Below are 27,277 nucleotides of genomic sequence, written 5' to 3' on the forward strand. Positions count from 1 at the left end.
AAAGACTGTACCCTCTGCTGATGTTGCACCTTGTTGCACAGACAGGCTGCAGATTCCTTTAGTCCCAATATCTATTTGGTCAGTGCTTTTATTTAACAGGTAAAGATGTTGAAGTGTTTGGGCTGAAGCACAGGCACAGAACTGGCCTGTGTTTTGCTATATGATTTATCAGGGCACTGAGGGAAACAGAATGTACATTATCTGAGAAGAGGGCATTAAGGTGATAGCTAACTCCCTTCTCCACGACTTGTCTCTAACCAAAATGTCCCTATACCCTCAAGTTAAACATTTTAATTGATTCTTATACCTACCTACTTCTCCTTAAATAAGTTCCCTCCTTGACTTCCTTTGAGAAGGATCTCAGCAAAACCCAGCCAGGCTAGCATGAGGACTTACAATAGAGTATGTCCAGGTGGGCTTCACCCTTGGAACCATCTGCAGACACCAAATGTGGCAAGGTGGCATTCTTGCTATTGTGGGGATTTTTATATATGTATACAAAACTGGGCTCTCTGATGCTGTGCTTCGCAGTAATGCCCAGGTGCACCATAGAGATGCTGGGTGCTTGACTTGCATTTTAGGCTGGGGTAAATGTTGTGAAAAATGCTGCCCTGTGGTATTAGTAGAGAGACAATGACTGGTAGAGGGGGTAGGAAGGCTGTTTTACCTTTGTGTTACCAGTACAGGTTATTTTGTGTTAGCCCTCAGCAGGAACCCCCCCCCAGGCATTCATGGCTGCTGCTGCTTTCCTGTTTAAAGCATCCAACTATCTGCCTGAGACTGTATGGGACCTAGTGTGATTTCTGCTTTGGTCAGATGCAGTCTGTTGTCATGAAGCAAGTGGAACAAGCTGCCAGTACTGGGTACTTAGGAGGCTCAGGTACACATGACAGCTTTCCTATACTTTTTTCCCTTCTAACATCTGGGTTGCTGAGTAAGCACAGACTTGAATGTAGGTAGATGTTTTAGAATTTTATTTACTTATTTTCCTGTAAGTGAATGGACATTGTGCAGGCAACTGCAGATCTGGAAAACCTTTTCCAGAACAATCCTGGAAGGGCACTTTACTGCAGGCAGTGGACAAAATCTGTGTTTATCCAATAGTTCCACTACTTTTTTTCTGTCCTAGACTGAAAGTGGGAGGATGACAGTTGACAGATATGCAAAGGCAGAGAAGATTTCTTATGACAGTGTGGTTCCCAAGTTGTGTGCTGGGTGGTTAGTTAATCATGGAATCATAGAATCAACCAGGTTGGAAGAGACTTCCAAGATCATCCAGTCCAACCTAGCACCCAGACCTATCCAGTCAACTAGACCATCGCACCAAGTGCCTCATCCAGGCTTTGCTTGAACACCTCCAGGGACAGTGCCTCCACCACCTCCCTGGGCAGCCCATTCCAATGGGAAATCACTCTCTCTGTGAAGAACTTCCTCCTAACATCCAGCCTATGCTTTCCCCAGCACAATTTGAGACTGTGTCCCCTTGTTCTATTGCTGGTTGCCTGGGAGAAGAGGCCACCCCCCACCTGGCTACAATGTCCCTTCAGTTGTGCAGCTTTTATTAGTGAGTTGGCATGATATTTGCTGAATTATGTGTTTGGTCAGTTACCACTTTCAGCAGAGCATACTTCTGCTTTCCCTAGTATTTTGAAGTAATAAAACTATGTTGATATGGAAGTTTAGCCACAAAGGTCTGATGTGGCATTAAATTTGTTACCAGAATAATCATACTTGTTTCCCAGGAGGCTGTCTGACCTGTCAGAGTTTTCTTTGCATTACTACATGACAACATGCAACCTAAAAGTAGTAATGCAGCAGCATTACTACATTTAGGTTGAGCTGGATAAATAGATACAGCATAATGTGCATTGCTGCCTTCTGATTCTGCAGAATTGGGCTTTAGTGTCTGGTTTTGGTCTGAACTGTTGAGATGCCTTTGAAGTGAGTGGTTTAGAATTATGCCAACTTGGGTTGTAGGTAGGTGAGCACAGATGTGGGAGGGAAAGACTGACAGTCCTTTTTGAAAAAGAGGAATTGAAAAGAGTTGTGCAGTGTTAGGTTAAATCTGGCTTTTCTGTAGCATCTGCACTATACTAGGTGATGGGGGATTGAGAAAAACCTGTCTGAGAATCCTGTCATGGAAGACAGTATGAATTCTGTTAAAAACAAACAAGGAGAATCCCAGGCATAGTCAGTAATGGTCTGCGTTAGGGAAGACCTACACTGATCATTTGGTTACCTTAAGACCTACTAAGCTGATGGTGTGAGCTAATGGTTTGACTGCATGCAGGGAAGCCAACAGTGCCTATGTCTACAATTATCAACAAGGTTATTCCAGCAGGTACCAAATCACTGTATCTTAAGGGCAGTGTCTTTATCTTACTGTTAATTTGTCTAGATAAAGACACAATGATAAAGAAAACAAGACTTGCTTACTATGCTTGTCACAGCGTAAGTAGTGTTAGCAAGTGCTGCAGAGGCAGGACAGTACTAAAATGTTCTGGGTGCTTTCTTCAGTCTGCTAAAACTCTTTATCCTAGTGTGTCAACAGTGACCCTCATTCTGAAGCAGTGAATAAAATGGAGAGTGCAAGTAAACAGTTAACACATTTCACACTCACCTAGTGTCTCCCTCCTTCTGCACACAATAACATCAGGATGGCTTGCAAGTACTAGCATTATGTTGCCAAAATCTTAACGCTCAATGTGGACCTCATTTTGCACTTATTTTCTGTGTTTTCCTTGCTGATACATTTTTCCTGCATTTGTTCTCAGTGACTTCTAATCTCAGAATCTCAATAAATTACCTGATCTGTGGAAGTCTGCGTTCGGTTTGTTAAAGCTACAGTCTGAGGTTGTTTGAGAGAGTGGGATAGAGACTTTTAATGATGTTGAGGCTCGGTGTAAGTAATCCCATAGGAACTTTGTACCACCATCATCTGATGAAAAGTTCAGCTTTCTTGGGCTGAGCTCTCATAAGAATGGTAATTATGAAGTTGCCACAGTCGGTAAAAGCCTTGTCTGCTTTTGTGTGTGACATAGGCCTGAGGCCAGAGTAGCTAATTTGGATTTGACCTCTCATATCTCTGAATTTAATATTCAGCTTTGGAGCCTTTCCTATTAATAATACTTCTCATCTTCAGTGTGCATTATGAACATTTATTACCTAGCTTTTATGGCATTCAGTAGCTAATTCAGCTCCACCTTCAGCTGCCAAGCAGCTGGAGCCCTCATTCTGAGATAAAGTAGGATGTGTCAGTTTAAAAGGTAGTCAGGATGCAATAAAAGGTGATGGCTTTGAATTACTGTTGCTGTTGAATTAAAGTTCACTGGTATCCAGGCAAGGGGGTAGAGCAGTGCTCGACCAAACTTTCTGAAAATCCAGGGAAGTTCAGTTTTTGTAGGCAGCCTATTTCATGGGAAACAGATGCTGTTCTATTTAAATACTTCTGGTCATAACATTTCTTTGCGTCTTCAACAAAAGGCTCTGTCCTTCACTTAAAATCCCAGGATTTTGTGTGTTGGTTCTACTTTGGTTGGCTGGGTTTTGGTTTATGTTTGTTGGTGGTTGTTTTTTTTTTGTTTGGGGTGGGGTTTTTTTTGTTGGTTTTTTGTTTTTTATGTTGCTGCACTTTATCAAGTAATAGTTATGTCTTGTTTGTGATACGGTTGTAGTGCGGGTGACAGGCTTTAAGCTTGCATCTTACTTTGCATATATTTTATATCTAAAGTTCTGGGGGAAAAAGCCTTTGAAATTAAGTTCAAAATCTGCAGAATAAAATAAACTTGCACACAATTTTGTGTATTAAGAAAGTGTTAATAATGCACACTGAAGATGGGAAGTATTATTAATAGCAAAGGCTCCAAAGCTGAATATTAAATTCAGAGATATGAGAGGTCAGGTCCAAATTAGCTACTCTGGCCTCAGGCCTATGTCACACACAAAAGCAGACAACTGTGGCAGCTTCATAATTACCGTTCTTATGAGAGCTCACCCCAAGGAAGCTGAACTTTTCACCAGATGATGGTGGTACAAAGTTCTTATGGGACTACTAGCACCAAGGCTCAACTCAAAAGTCTCTATCCCACTCCCTCAACCAACCTCAGAGTGTAGCTGTGTGGTATGAAATCTTAGTCTGATGAAGAGATTTGTGTCACACTGAAAATTTTAGTGGAATATATCTTATTTATTAGCTGAAAATCTTGTCCTACTCTTTTCAGTGCTGACCAGGCAGTACTAACATATACGTGGAGGAGATTCAGGCTGATCTACGACATACATCCCCTGTAAACAGCCTAAGTTTTGTTCCCTTCCTGATTTAGTTTTAGCTTTAAGGGTAGTGAATTAAACAAACAACCTCCAACAAAACAAACAAACAAAACCCAACAAAACAAACAAACAAAACAACAAAACAACAAACAAAAACTCCAAAACTTTCAAGGGTTTCCTGGGCTTTGGGTTTTTTCCTCCCCTCCATTCTGTGAACATTTCTGTTCTTCTAAGTGTATCTTTTTAGCATATGTATCTTTTACTTGAGTTAATCCTTAGATATGTTTCTGGTTGATGCTAGCAGAAGGTTTGCATGACTACAGATTGTTAGAACTTAATCAGCAGAAACTGTTACACCTCAGGAGGTCCTGTCTGTGTAATTCTCCATCTATTTTACCAAGTGCAGCTGAAATATAACTGAACTGTATCTGAGGGTGTCTGAGCATGCATAGATGCCAGAAGGCAATTTGCTGATGGAACAAAGACAGCTTACTGTGGAGATAGCAGTATCTCAGGTCTGAACACTTGTTCTGACTTGTGCCAGACGGCTGCTTAGGACAGCAGCAGCTCTTCTCTACCCAACAAAGTGAGACTTTGAGGAGAGCAAAACAAAATCAAAACCCACCAAAAACTAAAAAACAAAAGTGCTTTGCCACTTGAGACGTGATGCAGACATAAAAGTGTGTTGTCCCAATAATTTTCCTCATAGCAAAGCACAGATGTGTGCCAACAGGGCCAGCAGCTGTCATGAGCAGCCCATCTCATGTATGTTATTCCCCTGCTCTGCCTGCATATTTCTGCCCACTGCCCAGCAGGACAGGAATTGTGCTGTAAAGCCAGAGAGCAGAAATTAAGATAATGGGTTAACAGCCCTTTAAGACCAGAAGTGTCTTCATCTACCTATTCCCTTTCATTCCTTTTAATGTTATCTCTTGCTGCTACCTGAAGAGAATCCATAGACTTTTACCTGTGCATCTTTATCAATAATGCAGAAGACCACTCCAGCACTACACACTCAATTTTCTTCAGGTAACTGTGCTGATTTGGCACTTAAGTGCACAGGATTGGGTTCCTAAAGCAAGAAGAGGCACTACATGTACTTCCCTGCACCTACTGGTGCTGTCCCTGTCCTTTGTTTAAAATACAGTGGACACTGATACTGCACCAAGTACTCCAAGGGGAGTTTTCAACCAGCAAATTATGTCGGTACCGAAGAGAAGGCATCATTAGTATATTGACAGCCCAAAAGAACACCAGCCCAAAGAGTGAGCTCCCCAAACTGTCAAGGCAGTCAGTTGAGAACATCCTGATGGGCGGCACAGTGTTGCACTAAGGGTACAAGAGTCATGATCTTTAACCAAGATTTTATTTGAATTCAGGCAAACCACATTTACTAATCATCTGCTTTTTAGTCTTTCCCAAAGACTGAGAAAGTGCTTTAGCTATTTCGAAGCTGCTGTTGCTTAACAGTCTGGTATATCCAAGGGGCTGCATGGTTGCAAAGTTTCCCCTAAATTAGGCTGAGAAAACAAGCTCTTGTTTTAGTGCTGAGGCTTGATTTTTTTTTAAACTTTTTTTTTTCTTTTTGCCACCCTTCCTTCAGACCTGAGTCTCAAAAGCAAGACCATAACTTTCCAATGACCAACTAAATGGAAGCATAAGGAGCGAGAGGTTGAAATAATTCAGATTAGGTATGTTTTCAGTATAAGCAGACAAGGTTTCTGTGTAAACTAATTAACAGGGATAAGCCAATCATTAAACCTCAATCTTCAGCTTTTTTTCCCCCTACCTTTTGGGATTGGTTTGCCCATTTGTTTTAGATATGGCTCCTGCTGCTGTGTTGCTAGATAAGGGTCATTAGGAGTTGGCACTAAATCCAGAAGTAACACATCTTCCTGAACATAGGGGAAGCAAGAGCCACTATGATATGCAGAGCCCAGACTTGATACTGTGTCAAACTTTAGAAAAAAGTCAAATGTGAGTCAGATTCCCTGAATCCATGATGGAATGAAAGGAGGGGAGGCATGACAGGGTGAAGCTTCTCAAGGGTGGTGAGAGTGGCTTTTAATCCTCTCGCCAGGGTTTCAATATAAGATAGAACAAAAGTGTACGACAGTCAGGTTGCTTTAATCCTGGGCAGTTCTGCCTGCCTTGTTGCTTTATATATGCCAGCTTCATGAGAAAGGACTACTAAACTGGATAGCTGGTGCCATGATATGTTTCAAGTAGCATGATACTACCAAAATGGTTCTGCCTGCATGTTTTGGGCTTTGAAATCATTCTGATAGAGGTGTCTTTTGCTTGCATTTGAACCAGCAGTCTCCCAGACGCATGTTCACGTAGCCAGCTCATGATAACCCTTCTGCTATTAGTAGTCGTCCTTTGATTGAAATGTCCTGACCTACATTTTTTTTCCTGTGATTTGAATTTCCATTGAATTTAAGGTCACTTGCTCCAAGTACAAGAAATTCTGCATCAGGTCCTCCTTTGAATTTTTGCCTTGCTCCATGCATTTTAATAGCATAATTTTATTCTTTGTGTGCTCACACCAGTGCTTGGCATTAGAATGGTGGTATGTGGTGGGATATAACCAGGGTGTTTGGTTTCCAGTCTGTCTATTGATTTCTTTTTTTTAATGCATTTTACTCTGAGTTGTTTAGAAACACCTAAAATCTGCATATTATCTAGGGCATAGTGTCCCTAGTGCAGTCAAAATGCAGTCTTAACAGGAAACCCTGACTTTCTGCATCTTTAGAAGCACTTCACTTTCTCGGAGTTGGATTTGACCTTTAGAGCCTTCCATAGCCTGTGCCAGCCCTAAATGTGTTATTGTTTTGTTTTGTTTTGTTTTTTCTCCTTTTTTCAATAATGAAGAATTGTATCTGTTCTGGTATGCAGTCCATCATCTTGGTGTCTGACCAGCCAAGTCAAAGGCTGAGAAAGTTACAGTTTGTCCTTTGTTTGGGAAAATAATCAGAATTTTCAGCCAGTTGTAACTGCTATGCTATCTGGAGCTCTGCTTGGGTTTTGTTTTTTAAAGCAATGTGGCAAGACATTTAGAATGTTTATTTAAAGTTTGCCCTTTTTTTTTGTTGTTGTTGTTTTTTCACTGTTAGAAGCCCAGATAAATTATTTTTTTTCCCCCATTGGTAAACACTGTTTCACAGTTGTCTGTGCTGATATCAGTTTGGCTTGCAGTGGATAAAGACATGGCAATATCTCTTCTGTGGTGCTACATGAGACTTAGAGAGGTGGTAGGGTGCATCCCTTCATAGGCTGAATTTGCTGGCAGGACTGTTTGTGATCAGCTTGTGGCCTTTGCTGCTCTGTGGTCTGTCTTTGCTTTCTGCTGTGTGCCATACAGGAGGGAGGCTGATGGCATCTGAGACTTAAAAGGACTACCCAAAGAGAGTATGAGCATTGTTTGCTGATGACTTTTCATCCATGTTAGAGGTGAGATGTCAGCTGGCTTAAATGGGTTTTTCATCACTGAAGCCAGCATAACCTTTAGTGAAGTCTAACTGAGGACTGTTCTCTTATGCATGCACCAGTACATGCCAGATCTGCTTTCTCCCAGAGTGGTTGTGCTGGCCACTATTTTTAAAGCTTTTCTGAACAAAAATAGTGACTTGTAGAAGAGTGGAGGCAGTCCCAGTGTCTGCAATCACAATATGAGAGGGTAGGCCTAGGGCTATCACACAGTATTTCCCTTTCTCCCAGGGGAGATCCTCGCTGTTAGAGCTGGATGGCAAGACAGCCTTCTCTCTACTTACAGCAGCATTTGGAATGGCATATGTGTGAATACAAGGTGCTCACCTGATTATCATCTAATGGCTGCATAGGCAGCTCCATTGCACATGTGATGGACAGCAGAGAGCTGTAGCTGGCATAAAAGCAGGTGAAGGCATGGCTGCGGTAGGAACAGCACTTGGGCTGTGAGTAAACCAGGCTTGCACTTGCACACCAGCTGATTCTGCACAGCGTGCCTGTGGAAGTGCTTGATTTGTTATCAGCAGATCAGGGTACAGCTATCCAACTTGTGCAGAGGACAGCTTTAGCTTTGTTTGGTACCAAGAGGGACACAGGCAGCTCTGAGAGCTATTCCCACCACATGGAGGGGGAGAGTACTGCTTAGGAACAGCAAAACATAGTAACGTTATAAACAACCAACCAACCAGCACACAAAAATACCCACAAATACCCACCAGCAAAACTTCAACAAACAGAAACAACAACAAAAACCTTTAAAATTCTTACTGTTTTGTGCTTTCTGGACATGTACAAAGTTGAGACTATCAAGAGGGCAAATGGAAGTTTGCTGTCTTGCCAAGCCCAGTACTGGCCCATCAGAAAGATTTGCTTTTCACATTTTAGATCAGGGTTATTGGCTCAGCTGGGTACAATGCTGTAACAGGCTTCAACATTAGGATATGGCTGTTTCCTATGGATGATCACCAGTTCACAGGTCATTCAGCTTTTGGTTCCACTGCTGAACTTGTTTGCAACCCCATTTTTATAGGAAGTAGCTTCAGACACTTTCTGTATATAAATCACAGTGCTGGGTAATGAGTCTTAAAATCAGTGGAGGTGTGGAGGTGCACTGATCATGTATTCCTGAGGAATATTTCTAAACTATCTAATTGAAAAAATAACACAAAATGCCAGCATTAGAGGCAATTCTGCAGCAACACTTCCTTTGCCTGCCCAGGCCCCCTCACCTTGTGACTCCTTGTAGCGGTTGCATGCACAACCAGTAAATTCCTTCAGCTACTGAAAGTCTCAGCTCCAGGCCCTTCATGTGCTTGTGTCTCGCCAAAACTGCTGTTGCTTGGGAGTGTTACTGGTGAGCAAGCAACGCCCTGGGTGAAGCAGGCCTGTGTGACCAGGGAGCCTTGTGACCTTGTTGTGCCAGATGTGCCCGGGCAATGTGCTGTGGTGTTGCAGAGGCAGTGCAATCAGGCTGACGTGGGCGTCCGAGGTACTGACTTTGCACGTGAGTGCTACAGGGGTGCTTTGCTGTAAAAGTATGGTTACCTGAGTGGGGAACTGGGACCTGTGAATCTGAACTCTGTGCCGGATAACAACAACAACAAAAAGCTACATTTGCTCACTTGCCGCTCTTCCTTGTTCTGCTTACTGTGAATGCTCAACTATGGTGGAGGCAGGTGGTCCTATCTGTACTACTCTGGGAGCCCACTTGTCTTTCTTCTCTCCTTTGGGCACTTGTTAAAACCTGCTGCCTCTAAGGAAAGGCTAGAAGGCTGTACTGCCATTCAGTGAGACAGATTGCAGAGCTGGGCAGGGTGAAATCAAATTAAATTCAACAAGGACAAGTGTGGAGTCTTGCAACTGGGAAATAACAACCCAAAGTATCAGTATAGGTTGAGGACAGACCTGTTGGAAGGCAACGAAGGGCGAAAAGATTCTGGGAGTCCTAATGGATGGGAGGTTGACCATGAGCCAGCAGTGTGCTTTCATGACCAGGAGGGCCAATGCCATCCTGGGGTATCTTCGAAAGGGGTGTGGATGATAGGTCAAGAGAGGTTCTCCTGCCCCTCTTCTCTGCCTTGATATGGCTGCATCTGGAATATTGTGTTCAGTTCTGGACCCCCAGTTCAAGAAGGAAATAGAACTGCTTGAGAGAGTCCAGTGCAGAGCCACAAATATGATTAAGGGCATGGAACATCTCTCTTATGAGGAGAGACTGAGGCAGCTGGGGCTCTTTAGCTTGCAGAGGAGGAGACTGAGGGGTGACGTCATTAATATTTATAAATATGTAAAGGATGGACAGGACAAGGGGCAATGTGTGGAAGTTGAGGCATAGGAAGTTTCATGTAAACATGAGAAAACATTTTTTTCACTGTGAGGGTGACTGAACACTGGAACAATCTACCCAGGGAGGTTGTGGAGTCTGCCTCTCTGGAAATATTCAAGACCTATCTGGATGCATTCCTGCGTGATCTAGGTGATCCTGCTCTAGCAGGGGGGTTGACCTGGATGATCTTTCAAGGTCCCTCCCAGCCCCTGACATTCTGTGATTCTGCGAAGTGAAGCTAAAGTTTCCTGTGGCCCATCCTGTCTCACTATTTCTTTGTGCTCTGATGCCCCTAATGGAAACCTGTCGGGTGTCATTCAGGCTGATCCAAAGTTTAGTAAATCCTCCAACTGCAATGGGTTTTTAGGGGAGATTTAGGCTGGAGGTGAGGAGAAAGTTCTTCACTGAGAGAGTCATTGGACACTGGAATGGGCTGCCTGGGGAGGTGGTGGAGTCGCCGTCCCTGGAGCTGTTCAAGGCAGGATTGGACGTGGCACTTGGTGCCATGGTCTAGCCTTGAGCTCTGTGGTAAAGGGTTGGACTTGATGATCTGTGAGGTCTCTTCCAATCCTAATAATACTGTGATACTGTGGGTGTACAGAAAAGTAACATAGTTGTTTTCTGCCTTGTGTATGCCATCAGCAGGGAGTAAAGTCTCCTGAAGATACAGTAATTTCTAGCTGGGACACAATCGCCTGCTTTCCTGAATTAACTTACAGTGTGAATCTCCTCCTCCTTCCACCCAGTTCCTTGTAGCAATTTACAGCATGTGAGGCTTGGAAGCAAACCATGGACCCAACTGTCACGTTGTTTTCACTGAGCTTCTTGTTAATTCTAAACCGGCTGAAAGTCTGTTTCATTGTAGGCACAAACCGTTTGGGCAAAAGCGAGCTTTGTCCTCTACGGTGGATCGAGATATGCTGAAATGCCACATGCATGCCTCATATTTTTAGAAGGCAGCATGCAGGATATGAAAACTGTAGCCACAATTTCCGTGGGGTTTTGTTCTTCAGTGCTATTGTTTAATTTTAAAAGACACAGCACCATTAGGGTTCTGGAGGAAGGCCTGAGCACTGCATGCTTCTAAGTGAAGCAAGAAAAAAGTGGGAGAGAAGTTTAAGGAGAGTAGTCCTGCTGTAAGAGAGCCAGTGGCATCCTGGCCTGCATCAGGAATGGTGTGGTCAGCAGGAGCAGGGAGGTCATTCTGCCCCTGTACTCTGCACTGCTTAGACCACACCTTGAGTACTGTGTTCAGTTCTGGGCCCCCCAGTTTAGGAGGGACATTGAGATGCTTGAGCATGTCCAGAGAAGGGCAACGAGGCTAGTAAGAGGCCTTGAGCACAGCCCTACGAGGAGAGGCTGAGGGAGCTGGGATTGTTTAGCCTGGAGAAGAGGAGGCTCAGGGGTGACCTTATTGCTGTCTACAACTACCTGAGGGGTGGTTGTGGCCAGGGGGAGGTTGCTCTCTTCTCTCAGGTGGCCAGCACCAGAACGAGAGGACACAGCCTCAGGCTGCACCAGGGGAGATTTAGGCTGGAGGTGAGGAGAAAGTTCTTCACTGAGAGAGTCATTGGACACTGGAATGGGCTGCCCGGGGAGGTGGTGGAGTCGCCGTCCCTGGAGATGTTCAAGGCAGGATTGGACGTGGCACTTGGTGCCATGGTCTAGCCTTGAGCTCTGTGGTAAAAGGTTGGACTTGATGATCTATGAGGTCTCTTCCAACCCTGACAATACTGTGATACTGTGAACTTTTCCCCACAGGCTTCTTGTTCCCCTTGCCTGTGGATCTTCCCAGTTTTGCTGGAAATGATCACTACTTACTGTGGAACCTGTTACGGTCATTCTTATAAACGCAAATTAAATCTGCTTGCTTGCTGTGGCTTCTCTTACTCTTCCCTGCATAGAGCCACTTTCTGAACTTGTTGGGGATATGTTTCTAGAAGGAAAACACAAAAAATCTCCAGTCCACAGATTCTTTCTCGACTGCACTTCAGTTCTGATCTGCATGGAACCAGAAACTCCACATAGCACTGACTGCTGGCATTGAGGATTATTTATTTGCATGGTTTATCAGCACAGCCTCTGTTTACATTCTCTGCTATTTTGCTCCTCTTCCTTTAGGATCGGGGATGAAACTGTAGAAGTAGTCTACCATAGGGACAAACTATCTCAGTATTTTTTATCATCCCAACACTGAATCAGTGAGATGCTTTCACATCAGATGTGGCTGTGGCTCCTCATCTGAGCATGGTTCCTCAGGCTGACATCAAGCCGATCTCCACGTTTGTGCCTGGAGCTTTTCTTGGTTACTGGGACATGAGGTTTCAACCACAGACTGTACCCTCTGGTGGTAGCGATGTGGGGAGATTGCCAGACTATGGCTCCACTGTTTGTTTGGGTTTTTTTTTTTGTTGTTGTTGAAGAAAAGAAGATGCTGCGTGTCCATGGCAGTGAAAATATGTGAAAAGATTTCTCTCGAATATCTGTAGCCATATTGGTACGTGGCAGATGGCTTACAGTGGCTGACCACAGTGATGCACATGGTCATGAGAGAAGATGCATGAGGTAAATCATGTTTGAGCCGACAGACTTTTGCCTCTTTTTTTTTCTTTTTTGAGGAACTTGATGGTGTCTGAGCTTTTGTGGGAGGAAAATCTTGCAGTGATAAGCCTCCAATTGTAAAGTATGGTCTTCTGTTCCAAGTTTGCATTAGGCAAGGGTGGTATGAGCCTTCAAAAGATTTACCTGTTTCTTTTTTGTGCTCTTTTCAGAGGAGTTCTTTTAACTGATGTTTTTGTATTTCCTTGGGCCCGAGGGGGCAAGCAGTCTTGAAACAGAATGGCTATTTTCAAGAGGAAACCTCTGTTAACTCCTGTCATCTTGAAGTATCCAGGGCAGAAATTGAGACTCATTGCAGTGTTTGGTGCTTTTCTGTGGTGTCATGTGCAAGTCATTATGCTTGGCCTTCATGATTGAAGAGGATTGTGTAAGACACTCAGCCGCAAGTGCTGGAAGTAGGACTGGATGGGGTGAGAAAGAAAATGCATACTAAGAAACCCTGGGTATTTGCTGAGGGCGCTGCAGGGGGACCACGTTGTTTGAATTCAGTCCTTTGTTTTGCAGAGCTTCCATGTGCCGTCTTGGGCACAAAGGGCTATGACTAGTGAGCCCAAGTTCATGACCAGCTGGCTGGAAGCCAAGCATTGTCCCACAAGCCATTTTGATAACTTCACGTGCTGTTCCCTTCGTGTTTTCCTCCAAACGGTGGTTAAAAAAAAAAAAGCTCGTTCAGATGTTTGTAGAAGTCCCCTCCGAGGACAGTATCAATTTTCACCAAATTCTAGGGCTGAGCAAGTCTGAAAGTGCTTGAGATGACAAAAAGGCAGGGGACAAATGCCTTGTTAATCCTGGAATGGTTAATTACAGCTGTGGTACCTCCCCATCGCGATTACAGACAGGACAGCAGGAATCCCAGCGTAGCTCGGTTGGCTCCCCTGCGATTAGCTACAGAATGTCCCCTCAACCAAGAAGTCCTGTTACCATATGGCAAAAAAGCCTCAACCAAGCAACCCCTCAAACCCCCCCAACAAAGTCTAGGCAAAACCAATGGCAAAACAGTGAGGAAACAGAAAAGTTTGGTGTTTTTTTTTTAAATACTGTTTGGTTATGTGTGGTGCTGCCCTTTTATTTTATTTTTTTTCCCCAGAAGTATGTGGCTATTTAAGAGGACCTGAAAAATATTTTAAGTGGGGACAGATTAAATGAGAAGCTTGCAAGCATTTGATCTCTGCATGTCACCGTGCCTTCAGCCAGCCACCCCTCTCTGAACATCTGAATTTTCATGATCTCACCAAGACAATAAATAAGCTGCAGACATGTTTAGGGAGTTCACTGCATTTAGGAAGTAACCAAGGAACTGGGGTGTGGGGGGGAATTTTTTCCTCCCGTTGCGGTAAAGCAGAGTACTTTAGCTTCTACTGGAAAGAAAAGGACGTTTTTATGTTATTGCAGGAGTTGGCTCTTTTCCCAGCCTTTCCCCACACTGCAACACGGGATGATGTTTGATTTTGGTGACTGGGTGAAGTGGGACGTTTGCACGGTGTGGTCAAAGCCAGTATATTACTGAGCTGCCCTGCTGGAAGGGAGCAAGGGAGAGACTTTTGTACAAAAATAACCTCCGTGTCACCTCAGCAGAGGGGGGTGATTTACTTTTTCTCGTGGAACAAAAAGGCAACAGGGAATTTGTAACTGGATATGTAGATGAGGGAGCAATGACCGTCAGTAACCTCCACATACTTGGTCCTGCCAGAGCAGAGCAGAGCAGAGCGCGTGGCTTCCTCCTCTCCTCGGCTGCTCTGCCAAGCCTGGGCTAGGGAGAAAAAAGTAGCACCCAGGCTGCCAGCCTCCCTGTTACTGCCAGTGACACCCGGAGTGCCCAGCATGCTTTTTCCTGAGGGCTGAGTTTTCTTGAGAAACTGACCTAAGCAAAAAAAAAAGAAAAGCAAGCCCAAATCACCGCACGAAAAGAGAGGCGAGAAATGTTTTGTTACAGCTGTTGCCTGTAGGAGGGGGAAGATGGAAACTTTGGGGACTCCTGTGTATTAGTTTCCCTTTACAGCTTGTTTCGTGCCGTTTGCCGTGGATTGTGGCATCCTCTTTTCCTACAGTAGAAAAAGGACCATGGCAACTCGCTGGTTGACTTGTCTTAGTCTGTAAATCATCTGCTTGGTTAAATCTCATGAAACTTGCTCTCCAAGGTCTTTCTATCGTAGATGCCTTCCCAGTCGCTGCTTATTTAAGCACAGTAAAGACAGAATTATTCTCTTTGCCTTTAAGACAAAACAACCAACCAATCCAAAACAACTGCTTAAACTCCAGCATGGTGAACTTTATTAGTGTGCATGGATTACAGTTATTCTCGTTGCCTTTAAGACAGAACAACCAACCAGTAGGTAGAATTTTTAGTCTCTTTGCCTTTAAGACAAAACAATCAACCAATCCAAAACGGTTGCTTAAACTCCAGGATTGTGAACTTTATTAGTGTGCATGGATTATAATTTCCAGATGATTCCCCTCTGCTCTGACAGAGATAAGAACTTGTTCTAAAGCCAAGAGCTGAGACACTAATGGCTTCAGAAGGTGAAGCTTTTGGAAAAGAAAATGGAATAATTTTTTTTTGGTGAAAATTTTGCCAAGTAGTCAGAATTTCTTCCCAAATCTGTGTGCAATTCTGTATTGTATCTCTGCATCTGTGTAAGCGAGACTCTGAAATTTATGTTTACAGTACATCTACTGTTAAGATAATTCATTACAGGCTGGTAAATCCCTCAGCAGTTGATGCACCAGCTCAATCCTGTGTTCAGTAACAACACAGGGATTATGTGAAACTGAATCTTTGTAGAATGCTAATGGTGGAGTAAGTTACACTCCAGATTAGGAGAGCAACTTGATGTGCTTCGATTTTCCTCTGCGTGTGTACATGCAAATTCAGCTGAAGTAATGATGTTCAAAGGTGCGGGGTGGGGGGGGGGGGGGGGGGGGGGGGGGGGGGTGGGAGGCGTGTGTCTTTTTTTTTTTAATCAAGGTAGCATGTATGACATCTCTGACAGCTGCCAAGTTTCAAAGTACTTTGCCAGCAGCTCCTCTCTTCCCTTTGTGCTATGGCTTGAGTAATCCTCTCTCCCCTATTTGTCAGCTTTGTTTTTCGTGCTCAGGACTCTCACGTGAGTTTCCTCTTGGCTTTGCCCTGACCAGAATATTCCTTGTTTGTCACTTTGCAGATCTGAAACTTCGGAATTTCCTGGTTGAAAACGAGACCTTCTCAGACTTCCTCCATCGTAATTTGTCCATGCCGTCAGCTGCAGTGGGGGAGCTACTGGATGCAGACATCAACCTCCGGCAGGTAAAAAGCACTTTCAGGCACCAACAGAATGCTTAGCTTTTGTTGGTTTAACCATAAGTGCCAAGATCTGCAGTGCAGGTTCCTTCTGTGCTAAATGTTGTAGAAATAACAGCAGAAAATCTAATCACTTCTCTTCTGCACTGAGACCCATATTCGAATGTTTTGATCTGCCTAAGAAAGTAGCCCTTTGGGCTAAATTGAATGTCTTCCTTCCTGTCTGTTTGTGGTTTGTTGTTTGTGGGTTTTTTTGTTTTTGTTTTTGTTTTTGTTTTGTTTTGTTGCCGTTGTTTGGGCTTTTTTTACCCAAACAAAACATTAATTTGGTTGTTGACGTTGTTCAAACTGGTTTAATTTGATTAGAAATAAAAATGGGATTGTGCAGTCACTCAGCATAGGCTGGAGCAGGGTTTCTGTGTGCTGCTCTGCCTCTTGTGCAACAGAAGGAACCTTGAATGCTTTTCCTTTTGGGTCTAACTCCTGAAGTAAACAGCACATTTTCTATTTCATGTCATACAAGAGACTCTTGATCTCAGATGAAGCTTCTGAGTGCTCCTATAATTTACTTTGTAAACATAGGTAGTGTTGACAGTAGGGTGGAGCCCCAATATTGGAATGACTATCCACCATTGTCAATCTCAGGACTGGTGGAACTTGGTGAAGTAGTCCACCCAGCATCCTTTCTAATGAAGTAGTAACAACTGTTTGCTTCAGACTTCAAAGGACCTGCATGCACAAAGTCATATAGAATGGCCTATTCAGAGTATGCAAACCTCTCACAGCAAATGCAGCCTTTTCCTGAAGTTCATTAATGTCTTGTGGTTGTTCAACAAAGCCAGAAGTTATAATTTGCTGAAATCATCAAGGAGAGGGGACGTGCCAAGCAGGGTCATGTATCCAGCATAATTAATGCAGTGCGAAAACACGAAGATGGCCAAAGCCTTTTATTGATGGGCATGACTAGCATAGTCTTCAGTTCCTCCAGTAGTGGCTGATGAGCTGGGTGTGGGCTTTGGAAGCAGCCTGGATCAACAAGCAGATGGCCAGCAGGCAGCTATCTAGTCAAGTCCAGCAGGGTGCTGCTGTTGAGGTGTGTCCAGACAATTGTTATGTGGCTTGAATGGCAAGAGTATGTCCTTTTCCTGGGAAAAGCTTCAGGGGCACAGTGAGGTCCTGGGCCAGTGTTGCAGCATGGCCTGTTGAAGGATTGAATAGAGACAGCCCCAGAGTGAGGGAACAACGTGACTGGTGAGCACAAAACAGTTACCTGTGACTGCTCTCAGACATGAGCATGGCATTTTGAGAGCCCTGAGGGGACTTAACATTTGCCTGTAGCTTCAGATTACTTGAAATGATTGCAGAGAATTGGCAGGGCGTGACTGGGTGTTTTAGCTCGGGGATCAGGCAGAGCCTCTGTTCTTGAGTCACATGGTGTGGATCTCACTGTATTTGCGAGGAGTGGCTTTTCTCCAAAAGAGCTTAAAAAGGTGGACAGAAATAGGGGAGAGTGGAAGGATCATTCACCATTATTTATTCAAATGAGCACTGAGATACTGGGAGACAAGGATTTTCTGTGTGTCAACCCAGGGAAGCTGCTCTAGACTCATTCCAGGTCTCCTGAGTGTCATTCCAGTGCTGCAGGAATATCCCCTTTTCAGCATGACTATGGTTGTGGAAGTATCCCTGCTGGCAAAAAGAGAACCAAACCCACCCACCTTTTCTGAAGGCCAGCCTTTATAATGTGGGAGTTGTCAGATTTGTTCAGCTGAGTATATAGCCTGGAAACGTCCTATTTATGGCATATAGATGCAGACTGAAATTAAAGGCTTTCACAAGTATTGCATTATACATCTCTTCCTCCTCCTTTCAGTTCCATCTGTTTGTTTTCTGAACACAGTGTGCTTTTTTTCCCTCCCAGATTGTTGATGCCCGTTTGGTTTTGAAAGACAAGAAAATGTTCAGACTCAAACTGTTAACTCTTCTGGGATGTAGGTCAATCCTCTTTAGTTGTTGTTGGAAGTTGGGCAATGCACACTGGATATTATAAAAGAAAAAAAAAAAAAAGGAAATTAAGTGCAAAGCTGTATTCACCTGTGGATTTACAGTACAATTGTTTTCCCCATCTAGCCCCAAAGCAAGCAAAAAATGCTTTTCAGCATAAGAGTCTGGGTTTTCCTTCATCTTACCGCCCTCTTGAAGTGTGCACCTGCTTGATGAGCACTTTGTTGTTCAGCAAACCTACATCCTGTAACTCACCATAACTAGGCCATCAAGTCTGACAGGGACTGTTAGTAATTCAGAAGGGTTTCATGCACTTCTCTCATTTATTAGTTGCTATTTCTTTAGTTGCTTGCGGCTTAAGAAATATTATTGGTAAGCAAGTCATGACATTAAGTACAATGTGCCTGTCAGAGAGGACTCTTGGGTCTTATATCTTGTTTGTTGCAGCCAGTGAGACTTTTTTTTCCTCTGTCAGATTATCTGCTCCAAAACATTGCAAATATGGCAGTTAGTAATGTGATACGTAAGTTGTAGAGGAAAAGATGATCATAATCCAGAGCAGCACAGTAAAACATGGCTTGCAGATCTTTCTAAGGAGTTTGGGACATAGGTCTTTTGCCCTTCACATATATTTGCTAGACTGTCAGTTGTGTCTGATCAAGTCTTGTTTTGCCTCTGTGGCTCAGTTCCCAGAAGACTAAAGATTAGGCAATGTGTGTACCCCTGGTTGGAGGAAACGCCTGCTGTGGAGGACAGAATCATTGCTGCTCTGTGCATGTTTGTGGAGAAATGGGGAGAGACCTGTCTCCCTCATGACTTCTCCCCCGTGCCTGCAGCAGGGAAACATGTTTTTGTTGGAACCGAACTGTGCATGGGTCAAGGCAACAGAGCCTGTAGAGAAGAATTCCCTCTTACCTCTATCTGGAAATGCTGTGAATGGTTAGTGTTGTATAGGTGATACCCAAGTTTGTGCTGTGACTCTTACCTAACACAAGGCTTGCCTGCTTTCCCGACTTTCCCAGGTCCTTGTGTCTGGGTACCGAATGAGACTGCGAGATTTCTGCCACAACTCGACGCTGTCCGAGTTCCTTACGATCCAGAATCGGACAGTGGCCGCGGACTCTGAAACCTTCATTTGCACTTTGCCAAAGGAAAAACTCGATGCAGCCGAACAAGCCTTCCGTGCTAACCTGAACCCACTGAAGCCCCTTCAGGTGAGTTCAGTGGTCCTACCTGTGAGAGGCTGTCATTGACACTGTGACATTTTCTGGGGCTTTCAGTCTAGGAGCTCATCTTTGCATTTCCAAAGTGAACTAACTATTCACTGGCCAGAAGAAGGTGGTCTTTATCACTAGGGCATGAAGGATATTGCCTCTTCTTGTCATTCTTACCTGCCCCGTTGCAGTACAGTATTTATAGAGCATGAATGTGTGTGGCCCACAGTTCAAGTTTGTCAAGAGGGAAATATTTATGCTGCATAGTAACAAACAGGCTCTTGGTTGTCCTTGTTTTTAATCAGGCATTTTACCTTGTCTGGAATCAACTTAAATGTAGACTAGCCTGTTCTGAGTGATAAAAGCACCACCTTCTGCCTCTATCATGGGTACACCGAGCACAGAAGCTTCTAGCTGTTGGCAAGCCATGACATCAGAACAATTTCATTCATACAAACAGGAGCTGAGCTCTAAAGCTTTCTGTCAAAGCTTCACCAACAGAATGGGTTTTGAAGCAGTAATTCATTGAACTTCAGGAACATATTCAGTAGGTGATTGGAGACTGGGGCAAACCTAGTTTTTTATCTAAGAAACTTCAGTGATGTTTTGTTATATGTCCACAATATTTGGTAAAAAGATGAAAGTTTGAGGAAGTTAGTGCTGGATGTATCATCAGAGAGAGGAAGGGACCATAGAACCCACTCTTGCCCACTTAAATATTCTGTTGTGTGCAGTGGAAGAAATAAATACTTGGGATGCATGAACTTCCAAATTTGATGAGCCTCTGAGGACCTAAAGTCATGTACTGCTTGCTTGGCTTCATCACCAGTCACAGAGGGTCATTATCAACTGCTGGAATCGTATTACTCTTCTGCACAGTACATAGTGGTCAGTTACTCCTCTCCACAGATCATCTTCTGTCTTCCATGTGTCCTCCATCTGGCATTTTTTCTTTCCCATTGAAAAAAACAAAATAGCCCTAAAATTGTCCCTATAACAAAGATGGGCTCTTTGAAAAGGAAATGCTGCAAGCAGTTTCCTGTGTTCAGGAAGATGCATGCATCTACTTTAAATCGTTTAGATGCTAGAGTTTTGTGGACCAAGTAAGGTGAAAGTGGCCAGCTGGAGAACAATTGGTCATACTGACACTATGGAGACTCAGTCTTGCTTTTCTCCTTGGATATCTCTGCACCTTAGCCGACAGAAAGAGGTACTGAGCTATATCTGTGGTGTTCAGCATTTTGTTGGTGAAAGAAAGCAGTTGTAAGTGGCACTGGGGAACAGCATAGTAGTTAAGCAAGGTAGTTAAGGACATTATGTGCGATTTTGGTGTACATCTGAGGAGCTGGCTCCTAATCTTGGCTTCAGAGGAAAAAACTTGAGCCCAGAAGCCAGCAGTTAAAAATCTGCTGTGTATGGTGCACTGTCTTGTGAAGGTCTGCATTTTTTTCTTCAGAAAAATATCACAGGCTACTCGAGTTAAGATTCTGGAATGTATTAGTGAGTTAAACAGAAAATAATAATAATAATAATAATAATAATAATAATAATAATAATAATAATAATAATAATAATAATAAACAACCCACAAAGATCCCAAACCGCTATCTTCAATGTGGACAGGCAAAGAATCAATTAACTCTAGGGTGAGGATCAACACATTTGAAACTAGTGTCTTTAAAGGCTAAGAAGTGCCTTGACCTGTAGTAACATCTCTGAACAAAGAGAACTTTCTGTTCATGAACAAAGGAGGTTTTGACATAGCTTGTAATTAAAGGCACTGTGGGTTGACTTTTGGACATGCATACTGAAGACAGCAGGCACTGTATCTGCTACAGAGCCTGTAAACCAGTGCCAACAATTTGCCAGTGGTTTATTTTTAATTTTCTTTTTTTTTTTTTCCTTTTGCTTAGTGCCCTTGATATACTTCTCACAGCATGACATTTCAGTAAGGGTTACATCAAATGCAGGTGGTAAGGGTCACATCAAATGCAGGTGCACAACAATTCAGAGACGCGTTTTTGGCCCATGTAAATGGGACCTGACCTCCACTGTTTGCAGCGTTCTGTGCTTTATGGAAAGGTTGTGTCTGGGTATGATTGTCAGTACAATTCGAGTGAAAAGGACTTGGCACCTTTGTGCAAGAAATGTGTGAATTCAAGACCAGCTGAATAATAAAATAGGTGTTCTTGCCATTCAAGTAGCTGGGCAGTAGAGTGGCTATGGTTTCTTTAATTATCTTAATCCAGAAGAGTCACATCAGCATCCACCTGCTTGTTCCTGCCCCTCTCTGTTGGTCGTTTTGTTTCTTCTGCAAGATGATGCAGTACCTTACATCATGGAATCGATCCTGATTAAAAGTAGCTGACCTGATTGTATGCTTGCACAGACATTTGAAGGGGAGTGTGCAAGACCACAAACCTGGTGGTAAGGATGTGCTTGTGAGCTGAGACCCTGATGTCAATGCCTGCTTCTGTTGGCTTAAAGTCAGTGTGCATTTGCAGCCTGAGGGAAGCATGAGTGTTCTAGGGATCTCACAACAGAACAGTAATCCTTAGCCAATTCTGGACAGAGCAAATTGAATTCCCTGTAAGGTGACAAGCACAAGCTCTGAATGTCATAGCATTTAGAGAGTTTTGGGTTTATTTAATTTTATTTTTTGCCTTTTAAAAACAGTTTTCTTCCATTTACTGTACATCAGTTCCATCCAGAACAGCTTGAACATTTGCTCAAAGTATATTAATACAGTTTAGACAAAGAAGGACTTGTAATTAAAATTTTCTACTGGGATTGCTAATTCTGACATTGATCCTGTTTATGACTTCAGTGCTCTGTAGGATGACAAAACAGAGCCAAGCACATAAAAGAAAGGTAGGGAAGCTAAAATATGTCTCTCTGTTCTTTATTATGCACAAAACTCTTTGAGGTGGGCTGTTTAGATCAAAACCAGCAAAACACCTGGAATGATCACAGGACACCAAGACAGACGATCTGCTTTCCTTCTTGACTAAGTATTCACTCCACTAAAAGCAGCAAGTGTTTCAGCAAGTAACACTTCGTTTTCTCTGGACCCACATCTCAATCTTTTCCATTCTCTGAAGCCTTTTGGCCAATAATAAATACTACAGGTTGTATGACATCTTGTATAAGACCCTTGTGGATGCATCTTCTTAAGGATTGCCTTACAAAGTGTGGTCAGCGAAACCCAGGCAGGGGAAGCTGTTTGGAGAGCAGCAGTGAAATGGTACCTCTAATTGCATGCATGAAAATTTCCTTGTTGGTGTTTTCCCTGTACTAAGCCAGGAGCTGTCCCATGCAAGAACTACACAGTCTGAGAAAAAAAGAGGCACCTTAGTTAGCAAAAGGGAGCAATGGTAATGAGGCAGATGTGTCCTGCTGGATAGGTGGTGTGGTGGCCATGGACTGTCTTATATCATGAAAATACTCATCTGTGGGACAACTTTCCCTCTGCAAATCTCCCCAATTTTGAAATTATTTGGAGGAGGGAAAAGGACAAAGACCACTCAAACTGGTCCTGGGGGTTTCATATCTGCAGCACTCATTTCCAGTGGTGTGGCTTTGCACTAAGCCGTAAACATATTGTGGCTTCTGTATTGTAGTGGTCCTTGAAGGGCTGTGGGTAAGCATATGAAAACCCAATTGTTTTTTTCTTCCTTCCTTCATATTATGAGTGATATTTTGTCATACGGCTAGCATGAGCTAAGCATTGAATAATAAACCTTCCCATTGAAAAGTGGTTTTAGAAAAGGTCTTTTAATGTAAACACATGCTGCAAATGAATTTGTGGCTTTCCTCGCTTTACTGAGAGTGTTTTCAGTCAAACATAATGATATCATGCTTTTAAGCAGCTGTGCTTTGGGACTTCCACTCCCAGGAAACAAAAGCAGAAGCTCGAAGCACATGACTTTTTTTTTTTCCTGTGAAGCTCAATGTAAGCTAAGGTCAGTATAAATTTGTAATAACTTTTCAAAAGCAAACGTGGCAGAGTAGTCTCATGAAGCAAAACCAGTTAGTTCTGCGATGCAGACAGTGGCTGAATTTTGTTATGACCTCCCAACACTTCAAACACATGCATTCTCTTGCATGTTAAAGAAACAGATTTGTCCATCCCTTCTAGCAGGAGCTGACAGGTGGACTTACTCAAGGCTTGCCTTGCCTGCACAGTCGACTGTAGTCATCTTAAGTATTTGAGTCTTGTAGCATGCATATATAAGAGCACAAGTCAGTTCAGTGCAACCTGTACTTCAAGAGTATTATGATGTTGTCATCTCCAAAAGGCAAGTCTTGCGGAAGTCCTGATTTGCCAGCTACTACCTCACACAGTGATTGTACAAGGCAATACCTGTAAGAACTTTGTCTTTCCACAATGTGCTTAGAAAGGACAGCATTTCATCAGAAAATTAGTTATTCCCTATTCCCTCCCCAGCCCTTGATGTAGTGTGCACAACTAGTGAAGACATTCTAGCAGTGGGACAAATCTTATCTGGAGCTGCCCTGAATCTAGAGAACTTTTCAGACTGTAACAAACTACTTAATGAGACACTGCAAAGGGAAGAGTTATTTTCCAGGGAAAATCGTGATGTACAAAGACAACTGGCCACTTTGTGACTAATTCTTGTCATTGTCTCTGGAGATATAACTTGTGAAAGGCTTCCTGAATGGGCTTTAGAGTGCAAAGTATGACAGTAAAGAAAGCTAAATTCCCTCCATAACAATCACATCACTGCAAGTTCTTATGAGAAATGGGCTTGGGGTGCCACAGATTTGTTAGTGAAGAAAAAGCAGGATGATGGGGTGTGAAAGGGGATAGGTGGGCTCTCCCTGAGCTTCAGGGTAAGATTTACAGGTTCCCTGACTTGCCTAAGACTGGCACACTGGGACAGGCCAAAGTCATGTTCAGTTCTGTGTTCTGAGTACTAGTCTAGCAGTGGCCCATAGTGGAGGAATGTGAAATAATGCAGCCACAGGGTAAGTATGTAGTAAGGCTTCCTCAATACAATATCCTGTTTTTCAGTAGCTTGCAACTCAGCAGTTCTCAGCTGCTGCTGGGACCTTGCTCCCTAATAGCATTTGGTCTTTGTTTTGGCATTTATTTTTAATGAATTCTTCTACGGCTTTCTGAAACTCACACTTTCAGCACTGGATGCAATCTATTGAATTTCTCCCTTTTGACTGAGTTTGATGTGCAGTGGTTTCTTTGGTTTAAATCAAACTTTTCAGTAGAAATCCTCTAGTTCTGTATGATTAAGTATAGAGAGAAGTCATCCTCTATTCCCATTCTCCAACATATTTCTAATTCTAGAGATCCATCATAAGCTCAATTTGTCATTAAAGACTCCATTGGAAGACCTGCAGATCTACTGTTCTTCCTTCAGAAGCCATTAGAATCACAGAATGGAGCAGGTTGGAAGAGACCTCCAAGATCATCCAGTCCAACTTAGCACCCAGCCCTATCCAATCAACTAGACCATGGTACTAAGTGCCTCATCCAGGCTTTTCTTGAACACCTCCAGGGGTGGTGACTCTACCACCTCCCTGGGCAGCCCATTCCAATGCCAATCACTCTCTCTGTGAAGAACTTCCTCCTAACATCCAGCCTATACTTCCCCTGGCACAACTGAGACTGTGTCCCCTTGTTCTGTTGGTGATTGCCTGAGTCACACTTCTGGCCTTTTTCTATACTTGTGTTCCTCCAGAGGTGGAGGACCAAAAATTGCATATCTTACTTGAGAACCGGGATTGCATCATGGATTCATATTCATCTGTCTTGTGAGAATTGTTCTAAGATACCTCTTTTTGAGCGTCCATCAAAAGGTATCTTAAGGTCTTCTCCCTACATACTTTATTTTACAGCATGGAATTTCATCTGGCACTGTAAAATTGCGTGTCAGCATGAGTCTTTTCACTAATCCTTCACATTCAGCTTTTGACTTTTCATTGTTCTGAACCAATTATTATCATCAGAAAACTCTTCCTCATCTACCCTGTTCCTGAGTCGCCTCTGAATACTGTGAACAATCCCAATCCACGTAGAACTTGATGAGGTGTATGGAGCTGAACAAGAATGTCTACTGTTATTTCTTAACCTTGGACTTTCTACCTCATATTGTTAGCTGGGTTTTGAAGGCTCCAGCAGATCAGTGGAACATAGAACCATCAAATTATTAAGGTTGAAAAGACATCTAAGATCATAAAGTCCAATCATAACAGCTGTCACTGACTGGTTTTTATCATCTTCCAGCAAATCAAGTAAAACAAGTGAAATCCTCCAGACATTATTCCAGGAAAGTTGTGAAAATGAAAAGCTTCAGGCCAGAAGAAGTGTGCTAAACCCAAGTGGTTTGTCTGTTCCTTTGAGTGTCACAATGCTGTAACTTTACCATGCTTCCAAATGCTGCAACTTGTGGCTGCTAATGTACAATCTTGGGAAGTTATTTCAGTCTTCATTTCTTTGAAACAGGGGTTGTCTTCAAATGTTTCCTGTACAAGATAATCCAAATATGTGAGCAAAAGGGGGAAAGAACTTTGCAAACTAAAACCTAGGCCTACTAATTACATGTAGAGCAAATGGAAACAGGGAGTTGACTTTAGTGTGACTCCTTACTAGAGTAAATAGTTCCCTGAAATCTGTGCTTTCCGCTTCTGGAAACCTGTCAGTCTTTCTCCCGTAATGAAGACAAGTGTCAGCTGTTTCATGGAAGCTGATTGTTTAAAACCATGCCCTTGGCTGAGATAGAAAGCAGAGAAGTGTGATGGAAAGGCTCAAGTGGTGAGGATGACATATACTGCAGCTTGGAGTTCTGTGTATCTGAGTTGGTCTCCCTGGAGTCCTACTGAAAGCTTATGTCCCTTGTATAGATTTTACACTCCTTTCTTAACACCATCTTGCAGACTTTCAGGTCTGTCCTGTGTGATGTGCTCATCTTGTGAGCTGGAATGAAAGCCATCCTTTGCGCTGTAAGTCTGTGTGTATTCATTTAGCATTTCGTGGGGATGGTTGTGGTATCTGTATACCTACCTTGAGCAGAAGGAAGAAAGGGGATGTCCTCGTTGCATTGTAGGGTGCCAAAGCCCATAGTATTTTAAGCTCAAGGTTGCCCAGAAAGCCAGATCTGTCACGAAAGCACTCTGCCAATGAATAATCTTTACTATTCTCCTTTACAGAAATGTTTGCAGGAGTTTAATTTCTTTGTGCCTTGCGGTGACTTCTAAGTTTCCTTTTCTGTCTTCCTGCAGGGACAACTTTCTTTCAATTCCTCCTTACAAGATCTGTCAGAAACTGTGGAAACTTTGAGAGACAGCCTTGGGAGACTTGTTCAAGAGGTAAGTACCTTCCTGTCAGGAGGGCACATCACTGTGATTGTTGTATTACCCTGCAGTTGTGTTCAAGAAGCAGGAGTCTCATTGGTGAAACTCAAAGTAAAGTCCCTGGCTTGTTTTGAAACTTTGTTCTGTCCCATAGCCACTCTCCACGTGTTGGTAGAGGCAGCATGCACTTTGCAACCCCTTGGCATTTCAAGTTACAAAAACTAGAGGAATTTATCAGATTTTCGGATGAAGACTGAGCCCTCTTGGGAGGAACACAGGAATTACAGATGTCTTCTGTGAGTTTTGCCCTGTCAGCAGTGGCATAACCACCAGGATTGCAGTACATCTGCTGCTCAACAGTGCCCTGCAAACTGCATAGAGTCATGGAATCAATCATGTTGGAGGAGACTTCTAAGATCATCCAGTCCAACCTATCGCCCAGCTCTGTCCAATCAACTAGACCATGGCACTAAGTGCCTCATCCAGGCTTTTCTTCAACACCTCCAGGGACGGTGACTCCACCACCTCCCTGGGCAGCCCATTCCAATGCCAATCACTCTCTCTGGCAAGAACTTGCTCCTAACATCCAACCTAAACCTCCCCCAGCACAACTTGAGACTGTGCCCCCTTGTTCTGTTGCTGATTGCTGGGAGATGAGACCAACCCCCACCTGGCTCCAGCCTCCCTTCAGGTAGTGGTAGACAGCAATGAGGTCACCCCTGAGCCTCCTCTTCTCCAGGCTGCACACCC

The 27,277-nt window shown here is 43.3% G+C and overlaps 1 protein-coding gene across 1 annotated transcript in view; it reads left to right on the forward strand.

Annotated features, from left to right (window-relative positions):
• ABCA1 (ATP binding cassette subfamily A member 1) overlaps nt 1–27,277 on the forward strand; it is a 105,723-nt gene that overhangs the window by 35,301 nt on the left and 43,145 nt on the right. The window contains exons 6-8 of the mRNA XM_064140868.1: nt 15,865–15,986; nt 19,007–19,198; nt 26,456–26,542. Of these exons, the coding sequence (XP_063996938.1) occupies nt 15,865–15,986; nt 19,007–19,198; nt 26,456–26,542 (401 nt within the window). The remainder of the gene's footprint in view (nt 1–15,864; nt 15,987–19,006; nt 19,199–26,455; nt 26,543–27,277) is intronic.

This window comes from Pogoniulus pusillus, chromosome Z (genome assembly GCF_015220805.1).
Source record: "Pogoniulus pusillus isolate bPogPus1 chromosome Z, bPogPus1.pri, whole genome shotgun sequence".
In the NCBI taxonomy this organism is placed as follows: domain Eukaryota; kingdom Metazoa; phylum Chordata; class Aves; order Piciformes; family Lybiidae; genus Pogoniulus; species Pogoniulus pusillus.